The sequence below is a fragment of the Aptenodytes forsteri genome, unplaced genomic scaffold (genome assembly GCF_000699145.1).
Source record: "Aptenodytes forsteri isolate BGI_AS27 unplaced genomic scaffold, ASM69914v1 Scaffold54, whole genome shotgun sequence".
NCBI lineage: Eukaryota > Metazoa > Chordata > Aves > Sphenisciformes > Spheniscidae > Aptenodytes > Aptenodytes forsteri.
In genome coordinates, this window is record NW_008796044.1 from 1500202 (window position 1) to 1515352 (window position 15151).

The following is a 15151-nucleotide window of genomic DNA, read 5'->3' on the forward strand; positions in this document are numbered from 1 at the left end:
ATACTTCTGAAAAACTGAAATATATTGATTTAAATGGTTACAGGTTTTATATTTTAATGTCTGATCTTGATGGAATTCAGAACTGTAGATGATTTTTAATGATTGATCTCCCAGTCAAAATTAGCCTTTGTTTTCCATATTCCTCAGTCGGTTGTTTTTCAATTCTCTCTCAATCAGTAAAGTATGGATTATCCATACATAGATATGAAATTCTCTTTTTAACATATGCACACACAGTGATAGGGAAACACTTAAGATATCTAGGCCAGCCGACTCTCAGCTCCCAATGCTGCAATTTAAGAACATTCACTTGTCTTTCAGCCTACCCTCTGTTCAGTGTTTTCAAATTCACCCCCTTCAAGACATCTGTTTTCCTTGAAAGAAAATATGAAATTACAGTGCTGCTAAAGCACTGTCCTTCAGAAAGGTTGCTCCTACAGTTCTCTACTTCAGGACTTCAGTACAACAAAGGAGATTATTTTTTTTTTTTTGAGTAAACAGTAGTAGCACCAGCCAGCCAAGTTCTAAAATATATATATTTAAGATCCAAACAAAAGGCTTATCTGAAACACAGACAGAACTCCCTCATTCTTCTTGCAGAGGCCCTGACGACCATGAACAAAAAACCATGCAATAATTTAACTGAAAATAAAGTAAAAGTATGCCAGAAGTAAATTATTCCTACAAAAGAATAAGCATCATAGTTTCACAATAAAACAACACCTACTAAATGCAAGAAGTTATTATACCCAGTCTTCTCCACAGTACGCCACACACAATAGGCTTTCTACATAAAATTTTAAAGACAACATTGGAGCAAAAGGCTATTTGTTATATTAAAAGGTAACAGTGGGAACGTGTCAGTCATGGTATGCATCAGCCACAGCAAGAGGATAAGACTGCTTAGTTGCTATATGTTTTGTTTATATTTAACATAGAAATTTGTATATCCTAGCAACACAAAATACCTAAAGATTAATAGCTTTGTAACACACGATTGGAGAATCTAAACTATGTGAAAATGTAATATGTAAGCATTGCTTTGTTTTATTGTTTAGTATTTTTAATATATTTTAGTAATTAAATACAAATTCATATAGGAAATAAAAACCCTACCAGATACACACTATGCAATTATAGATGGAAGTATGATATCAAGATTGGAAAAGCAACAGAAATCGGTAGATTGTTAGAAGATAATAGAGTACAGGCTATAAAAATTTCTCTGATTTAGAAAATTATGGTGTAATGCCTAAAACCGGCTCCCAGAGTAGGAAATAAATGTTAGGAATACATACAAACACGCTTTTAAGTAAAATTTTTAAAACCCACAAAAAACCCCCACAAACCAACAACAAAAAACCCCAAAACCACAGCTACTTGATAGCACTTGCATACAAAATATCGTAGGCTTCTCTTAAATGACAACTACAGTATGTTGTTTATAATACATTGTGCAGAACATGGCATATTCCAAAATTACTCTATTTGAAATTGCTGTTTTATGGCGTCAACCTAACTTTCTTTAAAAATTCAGAATGTATGAATAAAATACTGATTTCTCTCTGTCATGTAACAGCAGTTCATGTAGGGCTTTTTACAGTTTTGTGCACTATAGCTCTTTCAAAAAAGCCGCAATACTTAGTAATTATGCTAGCTTAGATACAAAACATCTTCCTAATGAAATGTATTATCTAATGTATGTTTTGTAAATTTCTAGGTTCTTTAAATGTGATGTTATCTTTTGCAATAAAATGAGGTATTTTTCTTAGGTTTCATGAGTCAGTTAATAACAAACCACATTTAGATTACAAAGGAAGTGAACAATTGTTCTTTGGAAAAGGAAAATTAATGGGAAATGAATAAATAGGTCTTTCATAGAATCATCCTGCAGCTTTTCTAGGTAGAGAAAGGATTTCAATTTGAATTTGAATACTGAATAAAAAAAAAGCTGTAACTTTTAGCTAGACCATGTGTATATTTGAATATATCATATTCTCCAACCATGGCAGCTCTGCAAAATGGTTTCTCTGGTCATTATTTCCCCAGGGAGTATTGTTTTTTGCAAAAGTATGCTATCTAGAGTAGCTTTGGTTAACAAAGCACACTGTTTTCTTTTCAGCAAAGTCTTCATTTGTAGAATATCTTATATAAATATTGTCTAAAAACTTTTCTGTGTAGCATAACTACACTCTTTTCATCATGCTAAACTGATATTGTGAACAAAATCAACATTGGGAGTATCAAAGGAAAGCTTTAAAATGTATATGGTGGATTCATTATATTTTTGTTTACCTAACCAAGCCAATATCGAAAACAAGTACTTCTGTATTCTACATGCTTCTATACATTTTACTTCTATAATTACTGTAGTACAACTTCACTGCATCACGATGCCCTTTAACTAAAAGTCTAAATTTCATAAAGTATTCAAGATAAAGCTTGAATAGCCAATTTCAGACAATAAATTTGTCCCTCTTTATCACAAGTTTAGAAGCACTTCTACAGCTACAAACAGTCAAGACTTTTTGTTTTTTCAATAGTGAAAATAACCAAGCAGCTGTTAAAACCTTCAACTGCCAAAACATGACAATGAAGGCAAGAGTGGCACTTCAGTAAGTCTTCTCTGCAGTAGTTGCAGGGAGCCAAATTACTTTTCCATCGCCAGCACCTTCTCAGCCTGACTCTTTCCAGTAACTACATGAACAAAGCTCACAGCATGCTGTTACCAGCTGAGCACAAGGCAGCACCTTCCCTTAGATTCAACTGGCATTGTAGCAAGAAAAGATAAAGGCAACTGTAACCCAAAATCCTTTTAACTCCTTCTCTGCCAACAAGCTAGAAGATTGTGAAAAGGACACCTGAATATGAAAATTAACCTGCTTATCCCTGCCAGAAAGCAAAAAAACTCAGGTAAAAAAGATCCAGTACTCTATCAGGTGCAAGACATTTAAACTTGCAAGGAATTACAGGTCTTGTAAATTATAACCATTGTTTTTATTAGTATAACATAGTATTAGCATTGTTTTTCACACCATTTTCAAATTCTAGAAAATTACACAGAAGATAAAAATACTTGCAATATTCAGAAACAAAGCAACAGATTTAAGAATCTGAAGAGTAACCTTCTGTTCTCCTGGAAGTAAATAACAGATGTAGCCCCATTTGAAACGTCACTCATATCCATATAACATCAGCTACATAGTCTGACTGCAGCTATTCCATATGTCCCACCTGTACGTGCAGAGTTCACCATACTTTTAGCAACTTTAGCTTACCTAAGCATTCTGCAGAAGGCCATAATTCCCAACTATCTGCTTCATTTTTAAAAGATTAAGCATTCAGGCTTTCAACAAGTTTGGCCCTCTCAAGAACTTTTAAAGCAAACCTGCAAATTAACTGAGTGAACTAAAGATGCTACACAGAGCATGAAACAAGCTGATTTTGCCACTTCTTTCTGAATGCAAAAGACTATTTTGTTCATTACAAATAATTTCTTCACATGTAAAAGACTACTCTGTTGAGAGATCTTGCCTCAGCTCTAGAAAACTCTTTGTAATTTATTGGAATTCTGCTTTGAAAAACCTCTAAAATGTCCAATATACACACATGCATAGGTGCTTATGAGTATTATTAGCATTCAGACATCTGCATTTCAAAATTCACACTGGATTTGATCTTTCTAGGTAAAAACAGCCGAACAAATTACAGTAGATAAGAGAGAAAAACAAGAAAAACAAACAGATTTTCCAGCCATTTCAATTGACTGTAACCAGCCTGTTTCCTAATGATTTCCTAATGTTTCCTAATGATAAGGATCCTTTTTGCAGGATTACCACAGTTTCACTTTGCTTCTTCATTTACTGTTTATGGTACCCAGAAATACTCCTTAATAGATTGATTACATCATCCATGACACTCATAATGATGTGTTCTTTGCAAGTACAGAAAACATTTTCAAACACTGTAGAGAACTGAAAGGTTCACTGGGTCTTCATTCAAAACCTCTTCCTGTTATGACCATGCATACACACCAGAGGGTTACACACAGAAGAATAACAGACTGGAGTTCTGATAAACAGTTAATGATATGATTCCTGAAACTTGCAGATCTACCACCAGAGAGTCTGAAGCAACCATTGACTAATCATTAGGAGACACATATGCTCTGACTGGCAATGATCTAAAACTGTTATTTTGGTTTTCCAACAGAAATGAACAAGGAAATGAAGTACATTTTAGAAGACAAGCAATGTACCTCTTGTGGCCAAAACAATCAAGTAAATGCTGCTCTAGATTTTGCAGAATAATGTAAATCTCTAAAGACTAACAATTAATACACATCTTCTCTTAAGCACACAGTCTGAAGGGCAAGTTCCATAACTTTCACTGAACACAACTGGCTTGCATTCTCACAAATAGTCTAAATCAAGAGGAGTACTCATGAGATATGTACTTAAATCTGAATAAATTGCAGAATCTGTCCCTGAATATAATTCTCAAACCATGGAATCTCCACAAAAATCTCAGGTGAGTGCTCTATGCCAGCGCATCCCCACGTATTTTCCCTGTGCACACAGGGCATCATCTTGCCCCTCCAGAAAAAGAGCCAGGAATGGCAGCTGTTCCATAGCAACTCTAAACCACCAAAAAGTAAAGCATGTGGAAAAATTGGGAGAAACAGAGCATCCACCAATTATTTATATAAGCTATTCAGAATAGCTTTTTTTTTTTTAGTTTTACTCAGAAACTTCCACTTTAGGTTAGTAGAAACACAATAGTGTTTCAATGTGTTAAAGTGTGCCCTTTATGTGGGTTTATAAAACATTCTTTTTGCAAACAGCAATTAACTTTAGACTTAGTGTTTGGTTTTTTAAAGAACGCACAAATCTCACAGTATTTGACTATACTTCAAAAGACACTACAGTGCCACAGTTGAATGAAAAAAGAGTAAAGCTTTAGACCTTTTATTTTAAATCTAAAAAAGTCTGCAAACAAGGACTCCACAAATACTATATTTGCATTATTTTCAGGATAACTATAAAATGACTTTCAAAGCATTAAAAATACGTAAAAATATTACTCACAATTAAGGGATCATCTCGTCCCATTGTAATAACAGTTCTGTTCACTGTGCGTAATAACTGTACCATTATTTCTTGAATATGGTCATAAGTTGATGCCTGTAAAAAAAAAACAACAGGTTTTGTATTAAATCTATATCTCTTGCAAAAGAAAGAAGAAACCAATTATTTCCATGTTGACAGTTCAAGTTGTATAATATAACCACCCTTTTGAAAGAACAACACTCATTCTTCTTGCTCACACTGCTCCTTAGTTCCAGCAATTTCAGTGGAATACTCATTTCAAGTGGCACAGTCCAATTTTAGCCCTCCCACAACTGTTTTTTGTTTCAAATAGTCACTTCCCATCCCTCACTCAAGGCACTCGTGTTTTCCCAGTAACTGAGTAGCCTATAACTTAATAGCAACACCCTGGTAACAGATAATTGAGGCAAAGCGTATCGTAGTTCTCCACATCTGTCAATGGCCCTCAGGGTAGTCTGGAGCTCAGTAATATTCTCAGCCTGCAGTCACAAAGTACATAATTATTAAAGGAGAAAGTTATCTTCATTTCACTTTGCAGCTCTATGAGGGCACAAACTGAAGATGGTCTGTTCTTTGGCCCCATTGCCAAAGTACTGGTCAATCGGGCTGAGACTACACTAGAGACCCACCACCTGTCAGCACCAAGTTTTGAGTGATCTTTGCAGCCCAATGGCAAATGTTCACCAATTCACATCAGATGATAAGTACCTCTGGCATGTTGCCTGCAAAAGAACATTTGATTATTTAGTTTAAAACACTGAGCAGAGGGGTATAACCTTATATTCACTGACCTTATTCTCTGATCACCAGACAACTTTGGAAACTAGAATGCAACAATCAAAGAAAGAAAAAGTCTAAAAAAATTTCTAATTAAAAAAAAAAATCAGCTTACACCAAACAAGGCACCTCTTTAACGTCACATGTAGTATGGAAAGACCACCACAATCACAGAAGCCATGGTGATTTCTTAACAATATTTTAGGTGGCTGAGCTCCAATACCACCCCAGGAGAAACTGCTTCTGACTCTGTTTTTCCTCTGAGACATCCAACATTGTCTCCTTTCTTTCTCCTGTTTTGATTAACCTGGATCAGGCCAGCATCCCTTGCAATAGAGACCTTCCTCATATCTAGCCATTTATTTACTATTACCACTTAGTCCTAATTATGTCCTTTGACGACGACACATGCAAGCTTAAATGATCTCGCCTGTCACAGCATTTCAAAAGTTACTATATTCTATAAATGAACCATGTATTCACAGAATAATTTGTTTGTGTTTTCTTTTTTTAATTTAAATCTCTCTGGTACAGTCCCATTTATTTATAAAAAGACTACACCTGACAGTTGCTGTACAGAAGACACATTTGTTGGAGTGCTTTCACAAAGCCACTTTCTCTTCCATCTCCTCCTCTTCCCAATATGCATACTGTAAGCTTTAAGGTTTATGCAATCAAATAGCATGAAAACCATACAGTGCATTGGCTCTTTGTATTTTAAAAGCACTGGAAATAACAGTGAAATTAAAAATAAAAACCTGCAGTGCACCTCTCCCCATATCAACTTTAATAATTAACCAAATACTCTTCTTGTCTCTACTTTTTTTTCTCTTTTTTTTTTAAATCACCTGAAAAACCTCTGAGATAAAATTGCTCTTTCTTCCACAGTAAAACATAACCGCTTTTTGTCACACAGCAAAGCAAATTCTTCAGGCTTATGCAAAGTTGTAATCAGACACTTTTCATTCAAAGAGCAACAACCAGAATCTTTTGGCCCCTATGTAGCAGAAGCAGCATATCTTAGTCCTCCTAATGAATGTATTGGCACAGCTGACCTCACAGTAGAAAAAGGAAAATCTAGCCTTGCCACTGGATTGTTGAACAGCGGCAGCCCTTGGCACCAGAGTATCTTCACAACCTTTTCACTTTTGGGGTGTTTTACTGTACAGCTAGAAAGCAAGACATCATTTGAAACGTTCTTTGTAAAACAGTATAATTGTATTGGACTACAAGGCTACACAAGCCACTCTTACCATCTCAAGTATTTCTCTTTCCAAGACTGTACTAATGCATTACAGATGCATTTAACTGGATCACAGATTCTTCACTACTGTTTCACCATACGATATAATAGTTACTGCACCCTGCTTGAAACTGAGAACAAGGGGCAGAGCGTAATAGGAAAGAAATACAGAGAGGGATTGCATCTCACAAGAAGCCAGAAAAAAAGAAAAACAAGCAGACAGACGTTGACAGCGTGAGGAAGAGGGGACAAAGGATGTCAAAAAAAGATGAGCCAACCATAGGAAAGAAAAATGCCACCAAGGTGCTTGAAATAGCGTAATTTCTTGGGCCAGAAAACATATAGAAGAGCTCTCTCTTATCCACTGCCTTCAGGACCTCAAATCCAACACATTTTCAGATCCTACTCTTCTACTGGAAACACTAATGAAAACTACTGAAAAAAAAAATATTCCATTCAAGTATTGTCTTTACCAGAGTTTAGATGTTCTCTACTTAACAAATACAGCTTACACAGTGAAAAATGAAGGGAACAGCAATATTGAGTACACAGACATGGAACTGTTCGGTAGCCTTACAGTGAAAACCATCTGCCTGCTACAGATGCTTACTTTTTTCAGCACAATTTTGTGTTTTGTGAAAGGCATCCTATTTGTTCTTTGAACTTGAGTGCTTTCCATATTCATTAGCATTACTGTAATGTCAAATGTAACTTTCAGGAAATAATTAGCTTTAGATAAACCACACTCTGGGTAAGTTTTTGATACGTCTTCAGAGTATACTCTTGATGAATGTTGTTTTATTTACAGAGGTCTATGCAGCTTTTCTGTTTTGTTTTCAAACCTTTTTTGTATATTCTTCTTGAACTTTGAATATAGCAATGTACTTTATGATTGTGCACTTCTGTCCAAAAGCAGTTTGCCATCTCTTATTCCAGAGTATTGCATTTATTCAATAATTTCAAGGTTTGCTTTGAAGTGTAGAACATTTGTTACCCTTGTGCATTGGGGTACCAGTCAAAATTTAGCATTTTGTTTCAAACAAGTGTTCTTGACTGTTGAAAGAATGGACAGAGGAGGACAGCAGAGGACCTACGGCGAGCCACCTGCCATAAAATACATAATTTTATCAGCTACCAGTTAACACAGCAGTAGAGGAAAGGTGAAGCAATCTAGAGTACAACACATTTATCCAATTATACTGCCTGCCCCTGAATTTTTCATTTCTTATTTACATCAGTTGGAAAATACAAACATCAAATTGAGAAAGTACATTATTTGTATAACTTCCTCCCCATAACTGCAAAAATTAAATACAGCAATTATGTATACCTTTATCTTAAGCATAAATCAAGACCTTAAAGTTATATGGCTATGCCTATATCAGCAATTTGGTTCATAACAATTTTGAAGCAAATCCCTTGATCACTTCCATTTACCATGTACTGCTTCTGAGTGGTTTTGTTGCACACAAACTAGATTAATTCCAGATAGAGAGAAACTAGAAGCTCCTTGACAAGTGCTAGAAATGAAGACATTAGGTTCTTGATCAATGTTTGGGTCACACCAACATAAGGTCCCCCAGCATGTTTCTAAACTGTTTGCCTTCAGAAAGCTGAGCCATATGCATAATGGAGATGTCTGAACCCCAGTATCAGACCATATCTTACTCAGCATCAACTCCCCAAGCCACGTACAACAGATTCATGAGGAGCCCCACAACGAACCACATGAACCTAGTGGTACACTCATGTTGTGACTCATTCCTTGCTAATGCAGACATTACCAAAATATCCTACACAGCCAAGGCAAAAAAGCACCATTAAAGGGGAAGCCACATTAAATGAAGTAACCGTGGTTGAGATTTTTTTTGCTGACACTTCTTAACAGTCATTTGAAGGTATGCAAAGCTACCTGCTGTAACAGTGGCTACCTTCTGACAATAGTCTCTAAAAGCACCAAACTCACAGCATATAGTTTACAGAGAATATTTTCTTTTCACCCAGGAAAGATACTATGTCTCACTGCAAGAACTGCAACACTTAAATAGCTTTCTGGTTAGAACTCTGTCCATGTGGCTACCATACCAAATGTAGAGATAAAAACTGGCATCTCAGCTGGAATTGTTAGCTGCAATGCTGCAAGAAATATTCCATGATTTGGCCTCTGTTACAATTCAAGATGTTTTCATTAATCATAGCTGTTCTTATAGTATTGATTACCACTATAATTAAAAAAAAAAAATCAATGGTCAAAAATGGTGAACTACATAGTAGCAGTTCGCACATTTTCCTTGGGCACAGGGAAGTCACTTCTTCGTTAGTTTGCCTTTTTTTTTTTTTTAATTCAAAGATGAAGGCTCTTATAATCTAGTTTTACTTCCTTCCACATTTCAGTACATGCTATACCATTATTAGTAACAGTTCAGAACATTACATAATGGTTTTAACATTTAGCCATGACTCCATTATTAAAGATGAGCTCTATTCTGAATTCACAAGTAGCATATAACATACCTTTCCTGGAAAAAATGTAACATATGCTCAAGCATGCAAAGGTTATTTTCTGCTAAGCCGTTGAATTTTCAGAGAAATGTTAGCAAATGAATTAAAATGGTTTCTTTATGAAACTGAGACTATTTTTCTTCTTGATAATCTAAGAAACAATTAGGCATTCAATACTGACATAGCTAACTTAAGAAAAATAGCGTTTGCACACATTGCCTATACACAAGTTTTCAGCTTTTAACTAAAATTCTAGCTTCAGAAGACAGTCTAGCAACCCATTCTAAGATGCATTTTCTTAGATCATATTTCACTTCACAAGGTTGACATAAGTTTTTTAGTGAAACCTGGAAAACTCACCATTTGGCTGCAGTTCATTTGGTTAAACATGAGACTTTTCACAAGCTAAATTAACAACTTGTGCCGTATATAAATGCTCCCTTGGAAAACATGAATTGTATTATTCTACTTAATGGTCATCAAAAATGTGTGCTTGTCTTCACTGTTGAAAATGATTTGCTAGGTGACCAAGGCATGAAACAATCAGAGCTCATACATGGTATGCAGGTCAGCAGTAGGAAATTCTCTCACAGAACTCAAATGCCTTCAGATTCATTGAAGGGATTGATGGCACACATTGGTACACACAAATTAGTTAATAGAAAATCCAAACCAAACCACTCTCTCTAAAAATATCTGTGCAGGGTAATAGCAGTTAGTGTTTGATTTACCTTTCATGTTCTATTTAAACTTCTACAGGGTTGGGACAAAAATCAGAGTAATTCCATTGTCTCGGAGTCAACGATGCACTTCAGAATATGACAGAATGTTCATTTATTTGGACAGTGACATTTATTTGGACTAACTGAATGGCTCCTTCAGAATTATAACATTACACAACCTGTACTTTAGATATCCACTTGGAGATACCTCTTCGGTCAATTTGTTTCAGCTGTCCCAGCTGTGTCCCCTCCCAAACTCTAGCCCAATTCTAGCCTACCCCCCAGCATGGGGCAGAGTGAGAAACAGAGAAGGCCTTGACACTGTGCAAGCACTGTTCAGCAATAACTAAAATTTTCATTGATGTGTTATCAACACTGTTTTGGTCACAAATATAAAACACAGCACCATATGGGCTGCCACGAAGAAAATGAACTCTATACCAACCAGATCCAGTATGCTCGCTCTCTTATGCATCCAGTTCTATAACTTTGTGTTTCCCCTCTGACACACACACACACACAAAAAGAGCACACATAAAAGGGTAAAGATTTTTCTTTTTTCTTTTTAAATCACATAGTTCATAATCATGCATTGTTCTGACTGAAAATTTTCTGAAGAACTTAAGGTAACTGGCCCTAAAAGAACATGCAGGTTCCCTGACTAAATTCCTTTGAAATTCTCTTTTGCTAAAGTCTTAAGACCTGCCATAAGTTAGGCAAATGCTTTACAAATTTCTGTACAATTCTAAAATGCTTCCAGACTTGTTTACTAATATAATCAACAGCTTACAATGCAGCTGCTGCCAATTACTGACTTTGTGCACAGAACAGGAAAAAGATTATACATCTCGCTTCCACTTGTAGTCTCAACCAGGATTTTATTTCAGATTCCAAGAAAAAGTTTACCATTACATTTAATTGTGTAAGCACTACAAATAAAAACTTGTTCTGATACAATAAATATTAAACTATAGGATATATGTCAGATTAGAGACAAAGTCACCCTATGAAGGGCTGTCAGACTGCACGCATCAAAGTTGTTGTAAAGGGGGAAAAGGGAAGTGTTTTTAACTAAAACAGAAACAAAAAGTCACAGATTTCACCATGACCACCATCAACGACTTACTTGCAGTTCTGAACTTTAGCTGTATTTCACAGGTGCTGAAAGCACACAGGCTCAAGCTATGAAGCTAATTTTTGACACGATTCAGTCAAAAAAAGTCATCTATGTCCAAAAGTTGTTTGCTGTAGAGGCAATTTAAAAATCAAACATAAGCATCTCGCCCAAATGCCTAACAATGACTGTCTAGTCATAAAAATGAAGTCCTTACCATAAACCAGCGTTCTTAACAATGTACTTGCTACCTGCAGAACCAAGCAGCTAGACAGCAGCTGAAGAGAACAGTGTTTGAACACAAGGATCTGATGATTCACTTGTTCCCACTCACCAAACAATGTAGGGCAAAACACTAGAGCAAAGATGGTAATATCACAAAATCTTTTTCTTTGACAAAGAAAATACATTCTTCAAAAATTCTGTAACAACTTCAAAGATCACCTCACAAAATAAATTCTGACCACACAAAACACAGAACAGCTACTGCTTCTTTTCTGTCCTTTGTGTATATTCTACTTCTGGTGATTTTCACAGAATAAATCCAATGCAAAAATATCAAAGTTAAGTTTACAAAAAGTTTTAAATACTGATCCAAAACCAGATTTCTCTATTGAGATGGAAAAACAGAAGAAATATGGACAAGATGTTGGTGTTTTCAAGACAGAGTTAAGCTTACAATTAATACTGTAAAGTAAGTCTACCACTAAGGCCTGAAGTTTTCTCCTCCAGCATGTCAAATAATCCATTTTCTTAGTAAGATACTAAGAGGTACAGGGAATTAATTGTTCAATAGAAAATTTCATTAATCTTAGGGTTCAAGTGCAATCCCATAAAAAATAATTTGATTAATTACCAAAACAATTCTCTATATCTAGATCACACTGAATAAAGGCATTCTGAAGGAGACCACCTAAACACCATCATCATAATCTGGCCATAGAGTGAACCTTTTCCATTTGCCTGTATGAGTACAGGATACAAAGTATTTCCCATTGCAAGTGAAAACTGTGTATCCTTGAAACAAGATTTTTCACTTCAGCTGGAAAGTAAACATCTGTGTTACACTCAAGAGAAATCTGTACTGTCTCTTAAAGACAAATTACTGTCTGATGCCTTAGATACTACTGTATTGAAGGTGTTCCCTTCCTTTGGTCTTTTTTTCTCCTTCAGAGAAGTCATCTCAAAAGTAGATTTTTAGTAATAAAGCAACTGGTTCTTTTGTTGATGTCCCAACTATTCTACAATGTTTCTTATACTCATGAATATGATGCCTCCAGAGGGGTCATCATATGCTGATACCACTACTGGATTTAAACCTGCTCCAAGGGACTTTTCTCCTGATATTAGAAACTCATCAGTATTTACTGCAAAACGCAATCTGTAGATAACTGCCACCCAAATATCTCACAGAGAATCTCCAGTTTACAGGTTACCTTCCTTAAAAGAAGAAATGCTACTTGTTTTAAATAAATGTGAATGTGTGTGGTTTTTTTAAATGCATGTGTTTTAAATTCTCAGCAATTTTCATGACATAATGTGTTACATGTTGCCTAAAAAGCTATTGTTTGTCATAATACAAAAAGGTTTGCCTGGCTACCTTCTTCAATAGGAGTAAAAGCACAGAATGCATTACATGCTTTCAAACAACATCATTCTATACAAATTACACTATTTTAATTGGATTGTTAAAAGACTGAAGTCCAAACCTGTGAAGAGTACAATCACCCATTAAACCTCTGATCTCCAGCTGTGTTTAAACATACACATCATACTGATTTTCAACTAAAATGTTATCAAATGAAATCTAAAGTATTTGCCTAATATCTTTTTTTAAGTCCTTGAAGCATATGTTCACAGAACTGTCCAAAACCAGCAGTTACAAACCTCTCAGACATGGAATTTCTTGAAACAAACACTTACTTTTCTTCAATCATCTTTGCATTTCATTTACACCTTATTTCTATAGACATTTCTATAGGAGGTGTATCAGTTCAGATATAGGTCATCTTCCATCCCTCAAGCTTTATGTTTTTACTAATATTGGAAACTTACGCATTTCCAAAAATGAACAAAAATATTTATTAGTAAGAATTCTACTTAGTAACTGGTTTTGTGCTCACAGTCACACTTAAAATATGAATACAACACAGGCTGAAAGGGGTGTTTTTCTTTACAAACAGTGATTTCAGAAATTAATAAAATGGGATGCCTATTAAAAAAAAACCCAACGTAATTTTCAAATGTTTCTTCTCTGGTAAACAGCCCATCGTGTTTCTACATCATTCTGGATATATCAGTTCTGACTCTTAGAAACTGGGCGAGTTAGAATCTACAAAATAGTCTTCAGACTGCATGGGGCTACATATATGCTTACCAAGCAACAAGAATTTGACTTCTTCATGCTGTTCTGCACACAGCAATGTTCTCACTCATGGAAACATGAACTATAAACCCGTATTTTCAATAGGCACTAATCAAGTCTTTGACATGTCAGTTACTATGGACAGCCACTGTTAAATTTGAAAATAAACTGAATTTATGTGGTACACATGCAGAAAGTATTATTCTATCTTGCCTTATGACTGTGTTTCACCCTTTAAAGTATACGGTAATGAAACTGGTTTACTTTACATTATAGCCCTATAAACTTATAACTTCACTCTTTGCCCTATCATGCTTTTACCATTTCTCTTACGAACTCCATTTGAAATTCAAATGCTCCTATACCTCTTAAGTATCACCTTGTATCAACCCCTCCTGAAGTGCTTACCTCTAAAACAATGAAGAAAACAGCTCATAATACACATGAAAAGATTGCCCTGTGCAAACAGACAAGCCTCTTCAGTTTCAAACTCAAAGATTTTTATGAAACCAAGCAACACGCTATAATGATTTCATTACTGGAAAATGATCCAAGGATCCATAGTGAAAAACGACTAAAATGACAGCTTGCCTCTATCCAAAGCCTGCAAAGTCTGAACACGTATCAGAAAACTATAGCTCAGGGAGAAATCAGCACGTATTCATAGGAGAAATTACAACTTTCCTAATGTAATTAATTATGATGTTTCCTCAGAATAAAATCCTCGTTATTGTGAAACTCCATCGAATAACCTACTGCTCATTAAAAAGTGAGGGACTAAAAAGTCAATTCAATAGTCTCTCAAATGAGAACAGCAACCACTCAGATCACAATTTCTACAGTGCTCCAAAACTACAGGAGCCTGAGAAATAAACTACAGACTCAGAATGAAGTATAGTAAAGAGCAATCTGTTTTACACAGACATTGCTGAAAGCACAAACCATAAGCTACAACATTTGTACACTGAAAAACATTTCTTTCGGAAACTACAAAGGTTTTTTATGAAAGAAACAAGATTAAATTTGAAAAACATTCTGAATACTTAGAATAATCATAGAATCATCGCATAGTTTGGGTTGGAAGGGACCTTTAAAGGCCATCTAGTCCAGCCCCCCTGCAACAAGCAGGGGCATCTTCAACTAGATCAGGTTGCTCAGAGCCCCGTCCAGCCTGACCTGGAATGTTTCCAGGGATGGGGCATCCACCACCTCTCTGGGCAAAACCTGTTCCAGTGCTTCACCACCCTCAGCGTAAAAAATTTCTTCCTAACATCTAGTCTAAATCTACTCTCCTTTAGGTTAAAGCCATTCCCCCTTGTT

General features: G+C 35.6%; 1 protein-coding gene across 1 annotated transcript in view; it reads right to left on the minus strand.

The window, feature by feature from the left end:
- Nucleotides 1-15151, minus strand: part of DOCK2 (dedicator of cytokinesis 2) — a 211599-nt gene that overhangs the window by 123789 nt on the left and 72659 nt on the right. The window contains exon 27 of the mRNA XM_009285697.1: nt 5088-5183. Within this exon, the coding sequence (XP_009283972.1) occupies nt 5088-5183 (96 nt within the window). The remainder of the gene's footprint in view (nt 1-5087; nt 5184-15151) is intronic.